This window comes from Channa argus, chromosome 3 (genome assembly GCF_033026475.1).
Source record: "Channa argus isolate prfri chromosome 3, Channa argus male v1.0, whole genome shotgun sequence".
In the NCBI taxonomy this organism is placed as follows: domain Eukaryota; kingdom Metazoa; phylum Chordata; class Actinopteri; order Anabantiformes; family Channidae; genus Channa; species Channa argus.
The window spans coordinates 15,971,304-15,988,118 of record NC_090199.1 but is presented as its reverse complement, the minus strand read 5'-3'; the positions used below and the strand labels follow the sequence as shown (position 1 = coordinate 15,988,118).

The following is a 16,815-nucleotide window of genomic DNA, read 5'->3' as shown; positions in this document are numbered from 1 at the left end:
TAGAGAGGTTGGTTAAAAAGAAGATAACGTTATCATAGTAACAAACTAGGTGCCATTTATGCTTAAGTTACTTATATTCAAATCGTGGACACCTGTAAAAATCTTCCAAGTTCACGTCAGATTTTTTTTTAAATGAAATTTACGCTGACGTACACGTAGCGTTCGCGGTAAAGGTCGGCGTTAATAATGTATAATGTCCCCTCTCGCTCCCACTACAATGTCAAACCAAGGCAGCGTCGGAAGTGGAATATATTATGTCAAAGAGGAAACTAAAGAAAAACTCAAAAGAGACATCTGCAGTTGTAGGGCTGAAACAGGCCAGCCAGTCTGAACAATATGATATGTTGTTATATGTTGCTGCTCTTGCTTTGATTGTAGCCATTTGCGTAGTGCCATTGACACCTGAAATGTTTATATGTAAGTAATGTGCACTGGTGACAAGGACACATATGCAGGGTTTAAGTTCGTGCTTCGTAGCTAACGTAGATGGTAACTTGCTGTTAATTGTTCGCACATTTTACATCAACCACTGCCTTTGTCTGAATTACATTGCTACTAGGGAAAATGCACTATACATGTGCCATTATAAGTCGCTATTTTCCTTAAGTAACTAGCTAACAGTAACGCCTGAAGTCTGTTAGCTGCTACTTTATAGATTAATCTGTCACCGACTGACCAAAACAGCTGACAGCACAGTCGTTTGAACTTCCCTCCTGGCGACATTTTAAGGATTAATTCAACATGTGACCGTGGAACGAACTCTGAAACCATAACCTCAGCCCTCTCACATGCTTTGGTCTTATAGGCAGGAACCTAACTAGCTTTCTGGCTGTAGCTAGCACTACACATGGGCTTTTTTGGTTTTTATTTTTTTTTCATTATTTGTGTCCTTCACTCTTTCAATGAAATTAATGGCTCGTTCATAACGATAGCAGCGAACTACTATCAGTGAAGTTTGAGGTAAGTTACCCAAAGCTGCAGCATTGTAACGTTTGCTTCTCCAAAAAGGAAATCAAAGGAAAACCAAAGCCCTTCACGGTGCCTCTGACCTGTACAAAATGTGTGAACATGGGCCTAGAACAGCTGGGATAATTTTGTGTGTGGGCACTCATTCATGTAATAAGGAATACAAACAGAAAGATCTAGACCTGCCTGTTCAAGGAACAGTGGCTTCACAGGATGTGGTCAGCTACAGACACACTGCGGGCTCTCTTGCTTCTATTACATATATTCATTTTCTGTACACATAATCGATTACATATAGGTTTTTACATATGTCCACATTGTTTACTTTCATTTCTCACTCCAGCGGGTTTACCTCAACATCAGCACACAGTATTGAAAATGGATGAGGCATTTCTGACTGTAAAAAATGAGCTGGACACTGAGGTGGCCGTGTCCTGGGTGTCAGAACGCTGCTACCAGGTAGAATCACCCACAAATAAATGTTCTGTCGACCTCTCTGAGATGAGTGGGATTAGGAAGTTCTGATGTAAACCATTGTTTCCTTGTGTGTTAGTGTTTGTACCAGCAGCTTGGGGTGGTACCTGCAGCATCTAGTCCTGGCCAGCCCAGTTCAGGGGACTTTGTTGTGAGCACACAGCATGAAATCACACTACAGCTCAATAGCACTCCTGTCAGCCTGGAGCTCTGCACGTAAGATAGAGAACAGAGTCATGTTTTACTGTTTTTTACTGAGTGTGTATATAAATCTAAACATCTTTTGAATGACTATATGCATATACATATTATCTTAAATTCTCAGTCTTCCATTCCACTTTGGAGAACGTGGAAACTACTCTCTGTGGCTGAAAAGTCTGAATGACCCCTCATCTTTCAACTGCACTGTAGTGACTAATGCAGAGCCTGTCAACAGCTACATACGTGAGATTCACACACACAACAACGCATTCATAGGCTTGTGTGACATATGTCAAATGTTTTGATTTTGTTTTCACCACTAACACTTTGTATCAAGACTACAAAACATCTAATTAATATCCTGTGCTTTTAACAGCAATCCTGGTAGCTTTTCTTGTCTTTGCTGGCCTGGCCTTGGTGTCTGCTATTGGAAGACTAATATTGGGGTAAAGTTTTTTTTATTTTAATTTTTGCCTGTGTACATTTAGAAATATTCTGTGTAAAGCTGTGATGAGTTTCTTGTAAAAGCCAAATAATTTTTTTTTTTTCCAATTTGATTTGGTTAAAACTATTTTAATAGATATTTGTTTCAGTTCTGTACTTGAAATGTGAAATGCTAAGACTGCATAGTACAACTGCTGCTTTGTTTTTGTCCCAGTTTTGAAATTATTCCTCGTTTATTATTGCTTGTCCAGTCTTGACGTAGTGAAAGGCATCCTCTTCCGTATAGGCGGCTCCATGGAGACAGAAAGGCTCATCAACTCAGTGAGTGTGTAACTTCTAAAATGACCACAAAATGTACATATCTTATTTAGACAAAGTGGTATGACACCAAAATGAGTAACCAAATAGTGATTTGTGAACCAGATTAGTTAGTGTATTTTAAAGTGAGTGATGTCCCAGTCACTTGAGTGGTTTCATTTAGCAATGTAACATACTTTGCAAGTGTGTTTTAAAAAATGTTATACATGTATTAATACCTTGCACATATTGAAATAAAATAAATAGCAGCACAAAATCAGTTAAAGACTTCTTGTGTTTAAAAATAACTTTTCAAAAATGTATCAGAAAGTAATAATCTGTGTGTAGAAATGTGTAAATAGAATAACGTTAATTTCTAACTTTACGTTTGACATTCAGGAATTGGGCTCCCCTGGAAGGACTGTGACAACCATTACTGAGAATATCCTCCCCCATGCTCCCAACCAGAGTAAGAGGCTACGATCCTTGGACACATTCAGAGGGTAGGCCCCCGATCTCTCATGCAGCTCAGCTTGCTCAAAGAAATGTATTCATCTAATTTCAGCGTGGTCTTATCTGCAGTAGGACATTTTGGCAGCCAACACTGGAATTGTCACTTATTCATGAGCCACAACCAAATATTTTTTAAGAAGAATCTGGTGTCTTAAAGTTTTATCAAGGGATTTTTCATCCTAAAGTGAAGCATTTAGTGTGTGTCTTCTATATTTTAAGATTGTGAAACAAATATGTTCATGTGACTTTTTTCGGCTTGTTTAGTACAATCCCCTGTCTTTGCCGTTCAATATCTTGCTAATGGTAATGTTGCATTTATTCTATTTCCTATTAGAATTTCCTTAGTCATTATGGTGTTTGTGAACTATGGCGGGGGACGTTACTGGTTCTTTAGACACGAAAGCTGGAATGGTGAGTCCCACTCTTTTTATATTAATGGCATAAATGACTCGTCATTCACAGATCTTTGTGACCTCTCGTGGTGTCCGCTTTTGTATTGTATTTGATTTTGAAATGTTTCGCATTTGTCTCCTTACAGGCCTTACTGTTGCAGATCTAGTCTTTCCTTGGTAAGCTGACATCTGACTTTTAAAGAGATTCTTTGTATATCTAGCTACAATTCTGCATATTATTTAACCCCACCCCTTTACTGCATTTCTTTTTGTCTTTTTATTCTTGCACTTGGGGTTTCCCCCTCTTCACTAGGTTTGTATTTATAATGGGAACATCCATATCCCTGTCAATCAACTCCCTGTTGCGTGCAGGCTCGACCCGCTGCTCACTGCTGAGAAAAGTTTTGTGGAGGAGCTTGCAACTATTCCTCATTGGTGTGTTTGTTATCAACCCAAACTACTGCCAGGGATCATGTGAGTACCACCACGCTTCTTTGATGCTGACTATAATGACTGTGATATTGCAAACCATTTACATGATCAATGGACCATGTTCTTAAAATACTGTTCCAAACTGTGGATGCGTGTCACAATGTCCCTTTTTTTTCAATTTGACTGTGTGCTTACACTCCATCCTTACCCACACCACAGTAACTTGGTACAATCTGCGGATCCCAGGCGTGTTGCAGCGCCTGGCCTGGTCATACCTGGTGGTAGCCAGCCTGGATCTAATGGTGGCGAGAGGTCACCTTGACATCCTTACCATGGTAGGCCAACAGCTAAGTTTCAACTTATTCATCAACTTTCTATTTAGTATTTAACTGATACATGAGTTGCATAAATTATAATTGTCATACGTGATACAGATACATAAAAGCTTAATTATTGAATTCTGGCTGCAGTATTTGTCTATGCCACATGAAATTGAAAGAAAAATCAATGTGTTAGATTGAGGACTGTCTGTGCTTTCCAGGATGCCTGGTGGTCCCCTGGACTTGACATCTTGCTGTACTGGCCTACGTGGCTATGTGTGCTTCTCTTAGAATTTATCTGGCTATGCCTTACGTTCCTACTTCCTGTACAAGGCTGCCCAACGTGAGTCAGGGCATGTTTGTTTACAGTATACTGCAATAGTGAGTGTTTATTTTATTTACTGTACTAGTATGTACGTATAATCAGCAAGCAGCTAGATTTACCATTTCCAGAGGGTATTTCTCCTACGTGTCTATGCTTCGGACATGTGCTTTTATAATGAGTTATACAAATACATTTAGATTTATAGTAAATCTGACTTTCAGGATATGCTTTACTAGCATCTCTTATCAAATTTTTGATAAAATCTTTTGACTTAAGTCTAAATGCAGATTTTAAAACATTTTCTGCCAGCATATATATTTAGAGAAATACACAGTGGTTTGGACTCTGACCCTTTTCTTATTGGTAAATTAAAATACTATATTTCCATTAATTTCCATAACGTATGTGTTTATTAAAGTTTCTTGATACCCTTGATCTTACATTAATAACACTGGCTCTGTCCCTCCCTGTGGAGCAGAGGCTATCTGGGGCCAGGTGGAATTGGGGACATGGGCCTGTATACTAACTGCACTGGTGGAGCAGCTGGTTTCATTGACCGGTGGCTGCTGGGAGAGAACCATATCTACCAGACTCCCTCATCACGGGTTAGTGAACCCAAAATACCAACAGCAGACAGATTCATTATTTAAGTCAGGTTGTGTAGCTTGAAAATATTATGTTTCTCTCTGATAAAAAGTTTCTTTCTGATTAAAGTTATTGTCTCTCTGAGACAATAACTTTCCTAATCCCAAGAAGTCACCTGTGTCAGAACACAATGGTATTTGCAAAATCCACTTTGGTTTTCATTTTCAGGTGATTTATGCAACTCACATGCCATTTGATCCAGAAGGTGTTCTTGGTAGCATCAACTCCATTCTGATGGCCTTTCTTGGATTGCAGGTTTGTTATGTGTTCGTCATGGTTTCCTTATCTTTCACACTTGCTTTAATCATATTTCTAATGTCACCATGGATAGTATACAAATAATTTTATTGTTTAACCTGTTTATTATTTCACCAGGCAGGAAAAATAATCTTACACTACAGAGATCGTCACCAAAGTATTATGTCAAGGTTTCTCATTTGGGGACTATTTCTGGTAAGCACAATAACATGTTGTTTGTGTTTTATTATTTATTTCTGATTCGTAAACTGATTGCTTATTTGTATTTTGTATTTTGACTGAATAATACATTCTTTATCATACACAGGGAGTCATATCAGCAGTTCTGACCAAATGTTCCACAGACCAGGGTTTCATTCCTGTCAACAAGAACCTGTGGTAAAGCTTTGCACTTCAGATGGAAAAGTGTTTGCTCAAGCTTTTTCTTTTATAAAGTTAACTGAGTGTTTGGGGAAGTTGCTGCAATGAGTGGAGTTTTAAATAGTTAGATTCCTAGCTTGTTTTATTGTTGTTTCACCCTGTCTGATAACTTCCATTTCTCATAAGTCTTTGTTTTATGTAGATTTTAGCACTTTATAATAGTGGCACTAGTATTATCATTTGGTTTGCTGTATAGGAAGCTATTTCATTTTTTGTTTAGTTTTCAAGCTTGGTAAACACTACAGTTTGTAGTCAAATCTTTCTTTGCCTTGTTTTTAAATGTTGAAACAGTCCATGTTTTATATATTTGGGTTTAAATTCCAGCCAACCCACACCCTATTCCTAAATACCAAAAATTGTAGTTGCAAATGCCACTCCAAGAGGGAAACTAGGTTTAGTTCTCAACACAAGCCCAAGTTGAACACTCAGCCATGTCTGAAATTGTTAACCTTTAGCACAAGCTGCTGTAATGGGTTTCAAAATACAGGAGTTGAGTTGCATATAAAAGGAGGTTCCTGTAGAAATTAGAGGAAAAATATTAGAAAATCTCAAGACAAATATAAATTATTATTATTTAGAAAGACACATTTGCAGTAAAACATTTCATTGAACATTCTTCCTGATTTTGTCCATTTGACCTCTAGGTCTCTCTCCTATGTGACAACGCTGGCCTGTTTTGCCTTTGTGCTGCTAGTGCTAGTTTATTACACAGTGGATGTGAAGAAGTGGTGGTCTGGAGCACCTTTCTATTATCCTGGTGAGAGCTATGAATAGATAGTACGAACTTGATCAGTCTGTAAAAGAATGTGAAATTAACCAAATTCTGCAAATAATTTCTATGTAATCTATCATTTGTGTAATCACTGCAATTTTTGCTTTACACTCGGTTTCATGATTCCAGGTATGAACTCCATTCTCGTGTATGTGGGTCATGAAGTATTTGAGGAGTATTTCCCCTTCCGTTGGCGCATGTCCAACAGCCAATCCCACGCTGAGCACCTCACCCAGAACCTTGTGGCTACTTCCTGTTGGGTCTTCATCTCCTACGTGCTCTACAGAAAGAAGATTTTCTGGAAAATTTAGAATTGGGCATTTTAACAGCAAAGCACATTTTTAACATCAGAATTGCTGGAGATTTATTTGATTTAACTTTGTTAATATTATGTTGCTTCTCCATCTCTGAACATATTTGTGTTTTCTCTTTCAAAAGCATCTCTGTTTTTGTTTTTATGTTTTGCCAAAACTTTGTAGGACCACAATGTCTTTTTCCAAACACGTGCACAGGTAAGCAGGTAAGGCTTGCCAAATATCTAACGGACTCAGACAACTATGAAAATTGTTAATATGCCATTTGTGTGTTAAAGGCGCTGGTTTCCATTCCTCATCTTGTAGCACACACTACAGCATCTAGATGTTACATTAGTGATTTAACAAGCCCTTGTTGACTTCCTACTGGGACAATCCCTGTTGCCTTTTTAAGTTCTGCTGCAATACCCTGAAAGCAAAAATTGGGAAGCCCTTTTTTTATTATTCGTGTAAAATGTAGTCTTCAAGAGCAAAACAGGAAACAATATATATTTAAAAGGTTATCAAGAATGCATTACGATCTTTTAGCATTTGTACTGCACAAAGTGATATTCAAACAAGAGGAAGAAAGATTTAGAGGTTTTAAAATATGATAGACTTGCAGTTTTTCATTTCTGTTTTGTGAGTAAATATATTAATTTATGATTATCAGTACTTAGGTTTTTTTTATTGCAAATCTTTTCTTTTTACAATCCTCTGCCCCTGCTGCCTGTCTCAGCTAGTGTGCACCGGTGTGACATATGATGGTGCGTAATTATCAAGTGCTTCACAAAAGAGACCATATAGACATTACTTGTTTTCTGTTTTGGATAAGGCAGAAGCATGTGTATGTTTTTTTTTTTTCAAAACATAATCAAAAAGATAGTCACAAAACTGCACTTTTTCATTTCTGACATGTATGTCCCTTTTTGTGTTTCCCCAGGCACAAATGGGCCCTCTGTACTGTACGTTAAACTTGTACAGTAATTTAGTTATGATGTCTGAAAATGCATATTTGATCATGTCACAAACCTTTGTTGCCCTTACTTCTGTATTATTGTATAAATTAGGAGTTAATACACTTATCACATTTGCAAACTGGTTTGACAAAATCGTGTGTGCAGACTTTCCAAATGCTGTTTTGAGGTTTTGTTTTTTAATCTTTGTTTATATAGTTTATATATCTTAATTGACTACATTCAATTTGTAGTTTTATACAGATTTTTTGATATTCACCATATGCCAACGGATTATGTTTATGTAATAAAGTGCATTCAAAAATATTCTTGTTTTTCTGTAAAAGGTGATTGTTACTGTAATGAAAAATATGGGTATGTGTTTTTGAGGTGGGACTAGCAATAATAGGGTAACTATGTTTCTTCCCAGAAGAAATGTCTTCTCTCCCAAGTTCATGTAACAGTTATTTATCTTCAAGCTGTGCCTTTCTGCCGGTTCAGCATAGAGAGGTGTAGTTTGCTTTGTTGCTCAATAAGGCGTGGGAATCGAGTTACAGTCTGGGCGCTTTGAGGGAAAAAAGCAATTTGTTAAGGGTACCACTTCATCTCGCGATACAACAGCTATATCTCAATTCATGTGTATTGTGGGAGTTTTCCTGTTCTCGCGGGACTTTGTAAGTTTCCCACGCCTGTTTTTTTGGCGTCTGCCCTTTTCCAGTCACCCCTCCTCCCTCTTCTCACCCGTGTGCCATCGTCCCCGTCCTCCCCACCCACTCCCTTGCAGTCGGGTTATTCTTGTTGTGCTGTTGGCTTTGGCGAGGTGGGGGGGGGGCGTTGGAAGGATCTCGCGATTGTTGGGAGTTTTCTTTTTTTTTTCGGGGGAGAGAGTTATTCGGAAGATGGCGCCCGTTGTTACGGGGTAAGTGGTGAAATTTCGAGCGTAATGTTATTTTAAAAAGTTTAGTTTGTTGTGGTGAACCGTCGCCAGTTGGTGGTAATTGTGAGTGACAGCTCAGTAAACGTACCCCACGCAGTGGTACTTTGTGAAACGGTGTTGGGTCAGTTGTGTAAAAGTACGACTGCTTTCCCTGCCATTTGTTGAACTGTCCTACCAAATTAAAGCAATTTCAAACTATTTTGAAAACTTTTGTCAGTCATCATTTTAACATTTTTGATTTAACCACTTACTTTCAGTCTACTCAGACTGCAGCATCGTTGCGTTTTTGTGTTGTGAACTGCTTAACAGTTCATGTTACTGTGGAGTATCTCTAACGTTACTTTTTCATAAGTGCAATTATTTCATTTTCACTCATTGGAATGTAGCTCACAATAGCACGCAATAATAGTAAACGGATTACTTTCCTTCTAAGTAGAATTTTCGACTCACTACTGTCATGTGACATCTAGTTTAAAGTTAAAGTCTAATGCAACGGTCAATAATCAATCCCTTAATCGTGAATCAGGTCCTGAAGTTTGGAATGTTTCGTTATTGATTAAACTGTTTAGTTACAACTGTTTGGTCAAATGGGAAGACGAGTTTGTGCTGTTGCATTATACACAGTGTTTCCATTAATTTGTTCACCTCGTCAGTGAAGGAGCCCTGAATACAGCCGCACAACGCACACTCTCCAAAATAACCATAGGCCTAATTCAGCACCTCTCTTAAGCAGTTTGAGCAAAACGCAAACTTTAGGGGGTTTTATTGCAGGGGTGTTGCAGTAAACAGTAGTGCTTTTAGCTTGACTTACCTTAACCTCCATCTGATCATACATTGGACAGTAGTCTACATACTGAGGACAATTGCAGGCCGTGTGATAATATAGTTATTAAATGGTTGTTACTCATCAATATTACTGATGTCTCCAGCATTGTGCACTTTGCCCCTTTGTTTGCCACCTACTTTTAGTCAAGTTTGTTGTTTTTATCTTGTTATGGCCTCACCCCTAGCACCGAAACCACGTGTAAACACCGTGCATCCTGTTGTTTTTGTTTTGCAGGAAGTTTGGTGAGCGACCTCAGCCTCAGCGTTTAACAAGGTAAAAAGAAACATAAGCGGCCAATCACAGCGTGCTGACCAATCAAAAAACAGCTTAAAGCCAATGAACAGTTTCACACTGCGGTCAAAATCTTCATTTGCGTTTCCCCCTATTTCAGAGAGGCTATGAGGAATTACTTGAAGGAGAAAGATGATCAAACAGTGCTCATACTACATGCAAAAGTTGCACAAAAGTCATATGGCAATGAAAAAAGGTTTGTATGCGGCTCATAAAGCAAGTTTGAGTTTGTGATAAAGAAATCTCTACTTTTTGTTTGTAAGGACAAATAAAAGTAATTCAGTTGAATTACAGAACTTTATAGGGAATATCTGTATTATTTTGGTTTGTTTGTTTTGTTTACCTCCTCTCGTGTGAATTAGATTTTTCTGCCCACCACCATGTGTGTATCTGATGGGCACCGGATGGCAGAAGAAGTTAGAGAAAATGGAGAAGGAGGGTTGCACAGAGCAAGAAGCCCAGCCATGTGCCTTCATTGGGATAGGCAACAGTGAGCAGGAGATGCAGCAGCTAAATCTGGAAGGGAAGGTGTGTAGGCATTTATTATGTGTCCTTCTGAGGATGTTAGCAGTATACATGATAGACTTCTCTTAAATTATTTTCTAGTTAGTATTGATAATAGCCAATTTACTGTGCTTTCCCCACTGATACATATTACAAAGTAATCACACCTTGAAATGTAGAGGTGCTCTGCAATTTGCATTTTGAGCATATCCTTTGTTAGCAAATATAACTATGTTCATACTGTAGCTGATATTCTTACATTTCCTTATGTATGTTCTTATTGCATCTATGCCATTAATAAACCTGACTTCAGATTAAGACGAGCGAAGTGAAATAAGGACAAACAAAAGCTTACACTGCAGCTAACAACAGCTAACCAATGTCCATTCTCTATGTTAGCACTTCTGCACAGCTAAGACATTGTATATCAGTGACTCCGATAAAAGGAAACACTTCATGCTGTCTGTGAAGATGTTATACGGAAACAGCGCCAACATAGGGGTCTTTCTCAGCAAGAGGATCAAGGTCATCTCCAAGCCCTCTAAGAAGAAACAGTCCCTGAAAAATGCAGATTGTGAGTTGCAGCCGGTGTCAGTTACCATACACGTTAGCTCACGTAAAAACGTCTTTATGGTTTCACCACATGCTGGTATTTGATTTTAATGTGAAAAGAGCAAACACATACTTTGGCTTATATTTTTGTTTCCATTTTATTGTATCTCGATTCTCTTCATTTTATATCTTTCTTTATGCTCTTTCACTTTCTCCCCAGTGTGCATCGCTTCAGGGACTAAGGTAGCGTTGTTTAACCGTCTGCGTTCCCAGACGGTTAGTACCAGGTATCTTCATGTGGAGGGGGGAAACTTTCATGCCAGCTCCCAACAGTGGGGTGCCTTCTACATCCACCTCTGTGAGTCTTATGTGTTTTGTTTTCTCTGTTTCTGTTTCTTTACCTGTTTAAAAGTAGGTACACATATTTTAAAGTAATAATTTGGAATTCTTTATAGAAAATTAAATCATATTTATACATCTGACTAAAGCTCTTCACTGAAACTGAAGAGACTGTTGCATACATCTAACAGTCTCTTCAAACGGTGTAATGTGTCAATGTTTAATGCTATTAGCCACGACCTTCTCCTTTCAAAATCTCTCAAAGAGTTGTTGTCTGTTGAACACTTTCACCCATATCTTGTGTTTCTTTTTTTCTAAAACCATGTTGATTAAAAACAAACCACGTTAGCAGGAGCAAATCCACTTTGTCTAGATGACAACAGAAGAAATGCTGGAGTAAGTCAATGCACATATATAATCCAAATGCAGACTGGGAGCAACTTTGATCAAATAATTTACGTCCCAAACCTCCAACTGCCAAAAAACAGGAGGCACTAAATTTACAAATTTAAAGTGCAAATTTGGTTCAAAGTTAACTCAGTTTACAGCTTGTGGAGTAATAAGTCAATGGAATTCGCCAAGGGAACACTGTTAACTGTTGTGCAGCTATCGTAATCCTATGCTGTATCAGTCAAAGGACTGTCTGGTGGATAAATAGCAATATGTGTCTTAAAAATGCTGTAACGTTGATAGATTTCTGATTGATGTATCTCAGGGCTACCGCTGACGTCTCGTATGAATATCAGGTGCACTTTTTGGAGCGCTGTGCACTATGACACTGATTTTTATTTTTTTTTGCAGTGTTCCAGTTCAAAACAATCAGGGACACTCAGGAGGAAAGTTTTAGTCAGGTGTATACATAAATATCATACAAGCTTCTTTTGAAACAGCTTTAAAAATCCTAAACTATTTACTTCAATAGTATTTTTATCATCTTTATATATGCCTGGATTTTTTTCACACTCACCAGTAGTGCTTATTTAAAGTTGTAAAAATTAAATTATTATTATGTTTTCCTACTTTGTTTAGTGGATGATGATGAGTCTGAAGGGGAGGAGTTTGCTGTGAGAGATGGCTATATCCACTATGGTCAGACAGTCAAACTGGTCTGTTCTGTAACTGGCATGGCACTGCCTAGATTGGTATGCACATTTTTTTGTCAAATAGTTTGCAAGAAACTCAATAGTTATACTTTACATTATAATTTAAAATGTAGGTCTATAGAGAATATGAAGTTAACCTCTCGCTATGCGCCATAGTGCGAGAATCCCCCTACCTTTCCATTGATGGGTTGGAATCTTTACTTGGCCTTTTTGTCATGATTCTAAAATACATCGCCAGAGAAGGTCAGTGCTACTGTAGTAATAAGTCAGTAGGGAAGTACAATCTTACCTTTGCCCCATCTTGATTTAATCTGACTGATTTTATTTAGCCAAACAAAACTAACTGTATGCAGTAGTAAGCAGTATCCACTGTAGCAGACAAAGGTAAACAGAGCACATACCTCACAAGTTGGCAACCCCATGATCCAATGGTTTACGCAGCATAACGTAACTTCAAATTCTTCATAGATGCCAGTACCTTTGACTAGCATATATACATATACTGTAAATTCTTTGTTCCCTTTGTTTCTGTATGTCTATAATGAGGTTGCATGTGCATTGCTTCCTCAGATTATTCGCAAAGTGGACAAGCAGGCTGCATTATTAGATGCCGATGACCCAGTGTCCCAGCTTCACAAGTGTGCCTTCTATCTGAAAGACACCGACAAGATGTATCTCTGTCTCTCACAGGAAAGGATCATCCAGTTCCAGGTGTGCACTCACACATACAAACAGATTTAGTTTTTACTGATTGTTTTAAATTCCAGTTCAGCATTTCTGGTCTTCTTCTTATCAAATTGTATTTTTAATTTTTTTTGTCTTTGCTTTGGGAGTTGTACATTTTTAAATACACATACCATCAGTTTTTTTGAACCAAATATTTTCAAAAAGATATGTTTTCTTTCATGCTGATCCAAACTAACTATTAGTCTCCTAATACTGTGTACTGGGAAAATGATTTTCTGTAAAAACTGGCACCCAATAACTCCTTCCACTTCACAATTTATTAAGTGAAAAAGCATAAGCTAGTAGTCGTTCGGTCAGCGGCCATTTATAAAAGCTTTATCCACCTGGGATAGTGCGGCCGTTTCTGGCTGTACACAACAGATCATTAACCTATCTGCTTGGAGCGTTGCCCACATTTTAATGAGCATTCCAGTACAACAGGGTATAATTTTGTCCCTGTCATTGGCTCCTACCTGATACTTTGGTAGTGTGCTCAGGTGTTTTCCCATTGTATCTGCAAAAGTTTGCATCCCGTACTTGGATGTGTCAAAGATGTGTGGCTGATTCTTTTTTCAACATAACATTTAATCCACATTCAGAAAGTACAAATGTTAGCGTTTAATTACATTTTATGCAAACATTTGCACAGATGTTTATTGTTTTACTGTAACTTTTTTTATAAATTCCTTGACCATTTTTGTTATTTCTGCTGATGAAAGTACAATTGTACTAGCTGAATCTGCAACATTATTATGTTAGGTTTATGGTTAAATTTGTATCCCCCTACATTGAAATGGCTGCTCAATTTATACCATCAATCCAACACAATAACGCTATGTTTTGTCTTTTTTGAGTTTCTAGGCGACACCATGTGCAAAAGAAGCTAACAAAGAGATTATTAATGATGGGGCTTGCTGGACAATAATTAGCACTGACAAGGCAGAGTATACCTTTTATGAGGGAATGGGCCCTGTCCCCACTCCAGTCACACCTGTCCCTGTGGTGGAAAGTCTGCAGGTATGCACAAAGCCCTCTGTGTGGAAAATATTTTTGTTATGCCTTATGCTTTACCTGTAAAAGTGGCCCCCTGGTTACTTGGATTGTAGGGAGCATTCAGAGAGATAAACAGTCTTTTGTTGGTCTACCTAAAGTTAAATGGTGGAGGAGACGTGGCCATGTTGGAGCTCACAGGACAAAACTTCACCCCTAACCTCAGAGTATGGTTTGGAGATGTGGAGGCTGACACAATGTACAGGTGAGTGCTTGCACCTGTAAGTGCACATTAGTGTGTAATAGTTCAAATACGTGAACGTAGTCTTCTGTTTCTGCTCCCTAAGGTGTGGAGAGAGCGTCCTGTGTGTGGTGCCAGACATTTCTGCCTTCAGGGAGGGCTGGCGCTGGGTGAGACAGCCAGTGCAGGTGCCTGTCACCTTGGTTCGTAACGATGGAATCATCTATGCCACAGCCCTCACTTTTACCTACACCCCTGAACCAGGGCCAAGACCTCACTGCAGTGCTGCTGGGGCCATTCTGCGATCACATAGTACCTCTTCATCATCACCTGGATCGTTATCATCTTCGCTCGGTGGACTCGGGGATAGCCATGGGCCTTACAGCAGCACTGACTCAGGCATGTCAGGAGTCTCTACCATGTCGGTGCTGTCTTAGTACTAGTTTTCTGGGTATGTGTTTGTTTTGTTTGCGTGCTATAATTGACTGAGTGAGAAAACACGTGCATGTACTTTCCAAAGAGGTTTATGGACGTGTGAGAAAATTGCACAGAATCTTAAAAACTCTTCATCACAGAGCAATTGTGGCATCTTGAGAAAAAGATGGCTGAGAGAAACACTTGAGATAACGGACTCCTCTCTTTAGCTCCCTCTCGTGGATTGTTTTGGACATGTCACAACCCCTACCTTGAAATGCAAGATCTTCACCTAAAAGATGATTAATCTGCCCTCTAACTCTCACAGCAACCTTTATTATAAAACAACATTTTTGTTTACATACACCTGTGGATTTGAGAGCTGTTTTCGCTATGCTTTCTTTTTACCAAGGTTATGTTTTTATTGAAAACATTTATCTCTTGCCTGCGAGGGAAACATTTTAGGAGTAACATAGTTTTGATGGACCAAGGAATATTATTATATTATTTTATTCATATTATATTTTATAAGCTTTTGCTGAGGTACATTTTGTATAATATTGAATAGTAAGTTCTTTTTTGTTACCAAATAGTTTTTCATGTTTCTGGCTCTTTGTCTCAATGGAGTTGTTATGTTGAAAATGACGTTTATATCTTTTAATGTCTCGCTGCAACTTTGTAATTTTCACATTTTAAATTTCTTAACAAAATACCCAAATTAATACTTATTTAATTGACAGTACAGACCTTAAAAATGTACATGCAGTATAACAATGAAAATGGTATAGGCTGTATTTTAAGGCACTTTAAAAAAAAAATGAAGACATGCTCATGCCTGCAGTTGTTGGATTACTGGTCTGGGAGTCTCTTCTTACTTTTGACAACCATGACATTTTTGATGAGTGTAGTGTATATATTTGATTTGAATTATGTAATACACTATCATTTTGCTGTTTTTGTAGCGAAGTGCAACTAAGATTTAACCATAATCAGTCCCTCTCTTACCATAGTCATGTAAACAACTGTTCTTCATTTTTCAAAGTAGAGAATTCTTCCAACAAAATCAGTAACTTAGAAGAATTTGGAATTTTAATCCCTTTAATATTTTCAGAGAAAGGAAAAATGAAGGAAGGCCAAAACTGTTTAGTCATGTTAAAGATTTGGTCTTTACTATGACCTTTGACTCTTTAATTTCTTGTTTGGGTAGGACTAGAGCTTTGTTGGGTAAAGTTTTATCAAAGCAAGTGATAATTTTTACAGATTAAATTTTCCATTTTGTAGTAGGTTGAACATATAAAATGACCTGTAAAGCTAGTAAAGTATGGCATTATGCTATTCAGTTTAAGTTCCTTTAAAAACAACTACCTACAGTGCTTAAAATGACTAGTCTGTATTCTGACTTCCATCATGCTGTACATCTTGTTAAAAGATTGAACTAAAAGTAAATTGTGGTTAGGTAAAATTGGCTAAATCACTTACTTTCCTGCTGTATGTCCACGCATGTAAACTAAGCTGATTTATTGCTGTGTGGCTAAGTATTTAAATCATACAGAAACTAGTAATCCCTCCTTGTGGATACCAATAACAGTCTCAATCATTCAGGTACATGCAGCACATGCATTTATCTTTTGATTGATATAAAGAGGGTTCATTTCTAAGATTAGTTAGGGCAAGCTTGTATTGTTTTCTAGTAGTTCAACAATAACCTTGTATGAATCCAGTCTGGTTATTCATTGGGAAAGGTATGTGATATTTCTTTGTCATTTGCATACTTCTCAATTTGTCAATGTTAGGTGAACTGTCTACATTGTTAGTGTCTGCCGTCTAAGATGTGCCTTGCTTTGATGTATTGCTCAGTCAAGTCATCTTGTGCTACTAAATGTCTACAAAGCCAGATGTGATGCAAAGAAATAGTGTCACAAAGTGAGCTGTGAGCTGCCATGCAAAAACAACATACTTGTGTCATGAGACTGGCATCTTTTAGATCATTGTCATTGCTGTTATGTTAATGGAATATGTGTCGTCATTCTTGTTTGCTACCTTTTTGTTTCTTACTGTTCTTTTACTGTACACCCCTACTCCGTCCTTTCAGAGTGTCGTGTTATTCATTCATAAGTCATTCTGCCACGGTTCGACAGTAAAAAGGTCCGGAATAAAAATCAGTTGAAGGTGAATGTTCCACAC

General features: G+C 38.0%; 2 protein-coding genes across 2 annotated transcripts; both read left to right on the top strand.

The window, feature by feature from the left end:
- The first annotated feature begins 5 nt into the window (after positions 1–5).
- hgsnat (heparan-alpha-glucosaminide N-acetyltransferase) lies at positions 6–8,035 on the top strand. Its single transcript, XM_067497196.1, has 18 exons — positions 6–417; positions 1,310–1,425; positions 1,520–1,656; positions 1,766–1,884; positions 2,018–2,087; positions 2,337–2,406; positions 2,782–2,885; positions 3,230–3,306; positions 3,434–3,464; positions 3,601–3,761; positions 3,939–4,054; positions 4,261–4,382; positions 4,843–4,969; positions 5,178–5,264; positions 5,385–5,462; positions 5,575–5,645; positions 6,332–6,444; positions 6,589–8,035. Exons 1-18 carry the CDS (start codon positions 255–257, stop codon positions 6,768–6,770), a joined length of 1,944 nt encoding a protein of 647 aa, XP_067353297.1. The 5' UTR covers positions 6–254; the 3' UTR covers positions 6,771–8,035.
- A 416-nt stretch (positions 8,036–8,451) lies between these two features.
- rbpja (recombination signal binding protein for immunoglobulin kappa J region a) lies at positions 8,452–16,810 on the top strand. The gene is made up of 11 exons (XM_067497197.1): positions 8,452–8,627; positions 9,706–9,744; positions 9,863–9,958; positions 10,125–10,290; positions 10,666–10,840; positions 11,039–11,176; positions 12,187–12,299; positions 12,831–12,971; positions 13,848–14,003; positions 14,138–14,241; positions 14,324–16,810. The coding sequence occupies exons 1-11, from the start codon at positions 8,608–8,610 to the stop codon at positions 14,652–14,654; spliced, it is 1,479 nt and encodes a 492-aa protein (XP_067353298.1). The 5' UTR covers positions 8,452–8,607; the 3' UTR covers positions 14,655–16,810.
- Positions 16,811–16,815: the final 5 nt, after the last annotated feature.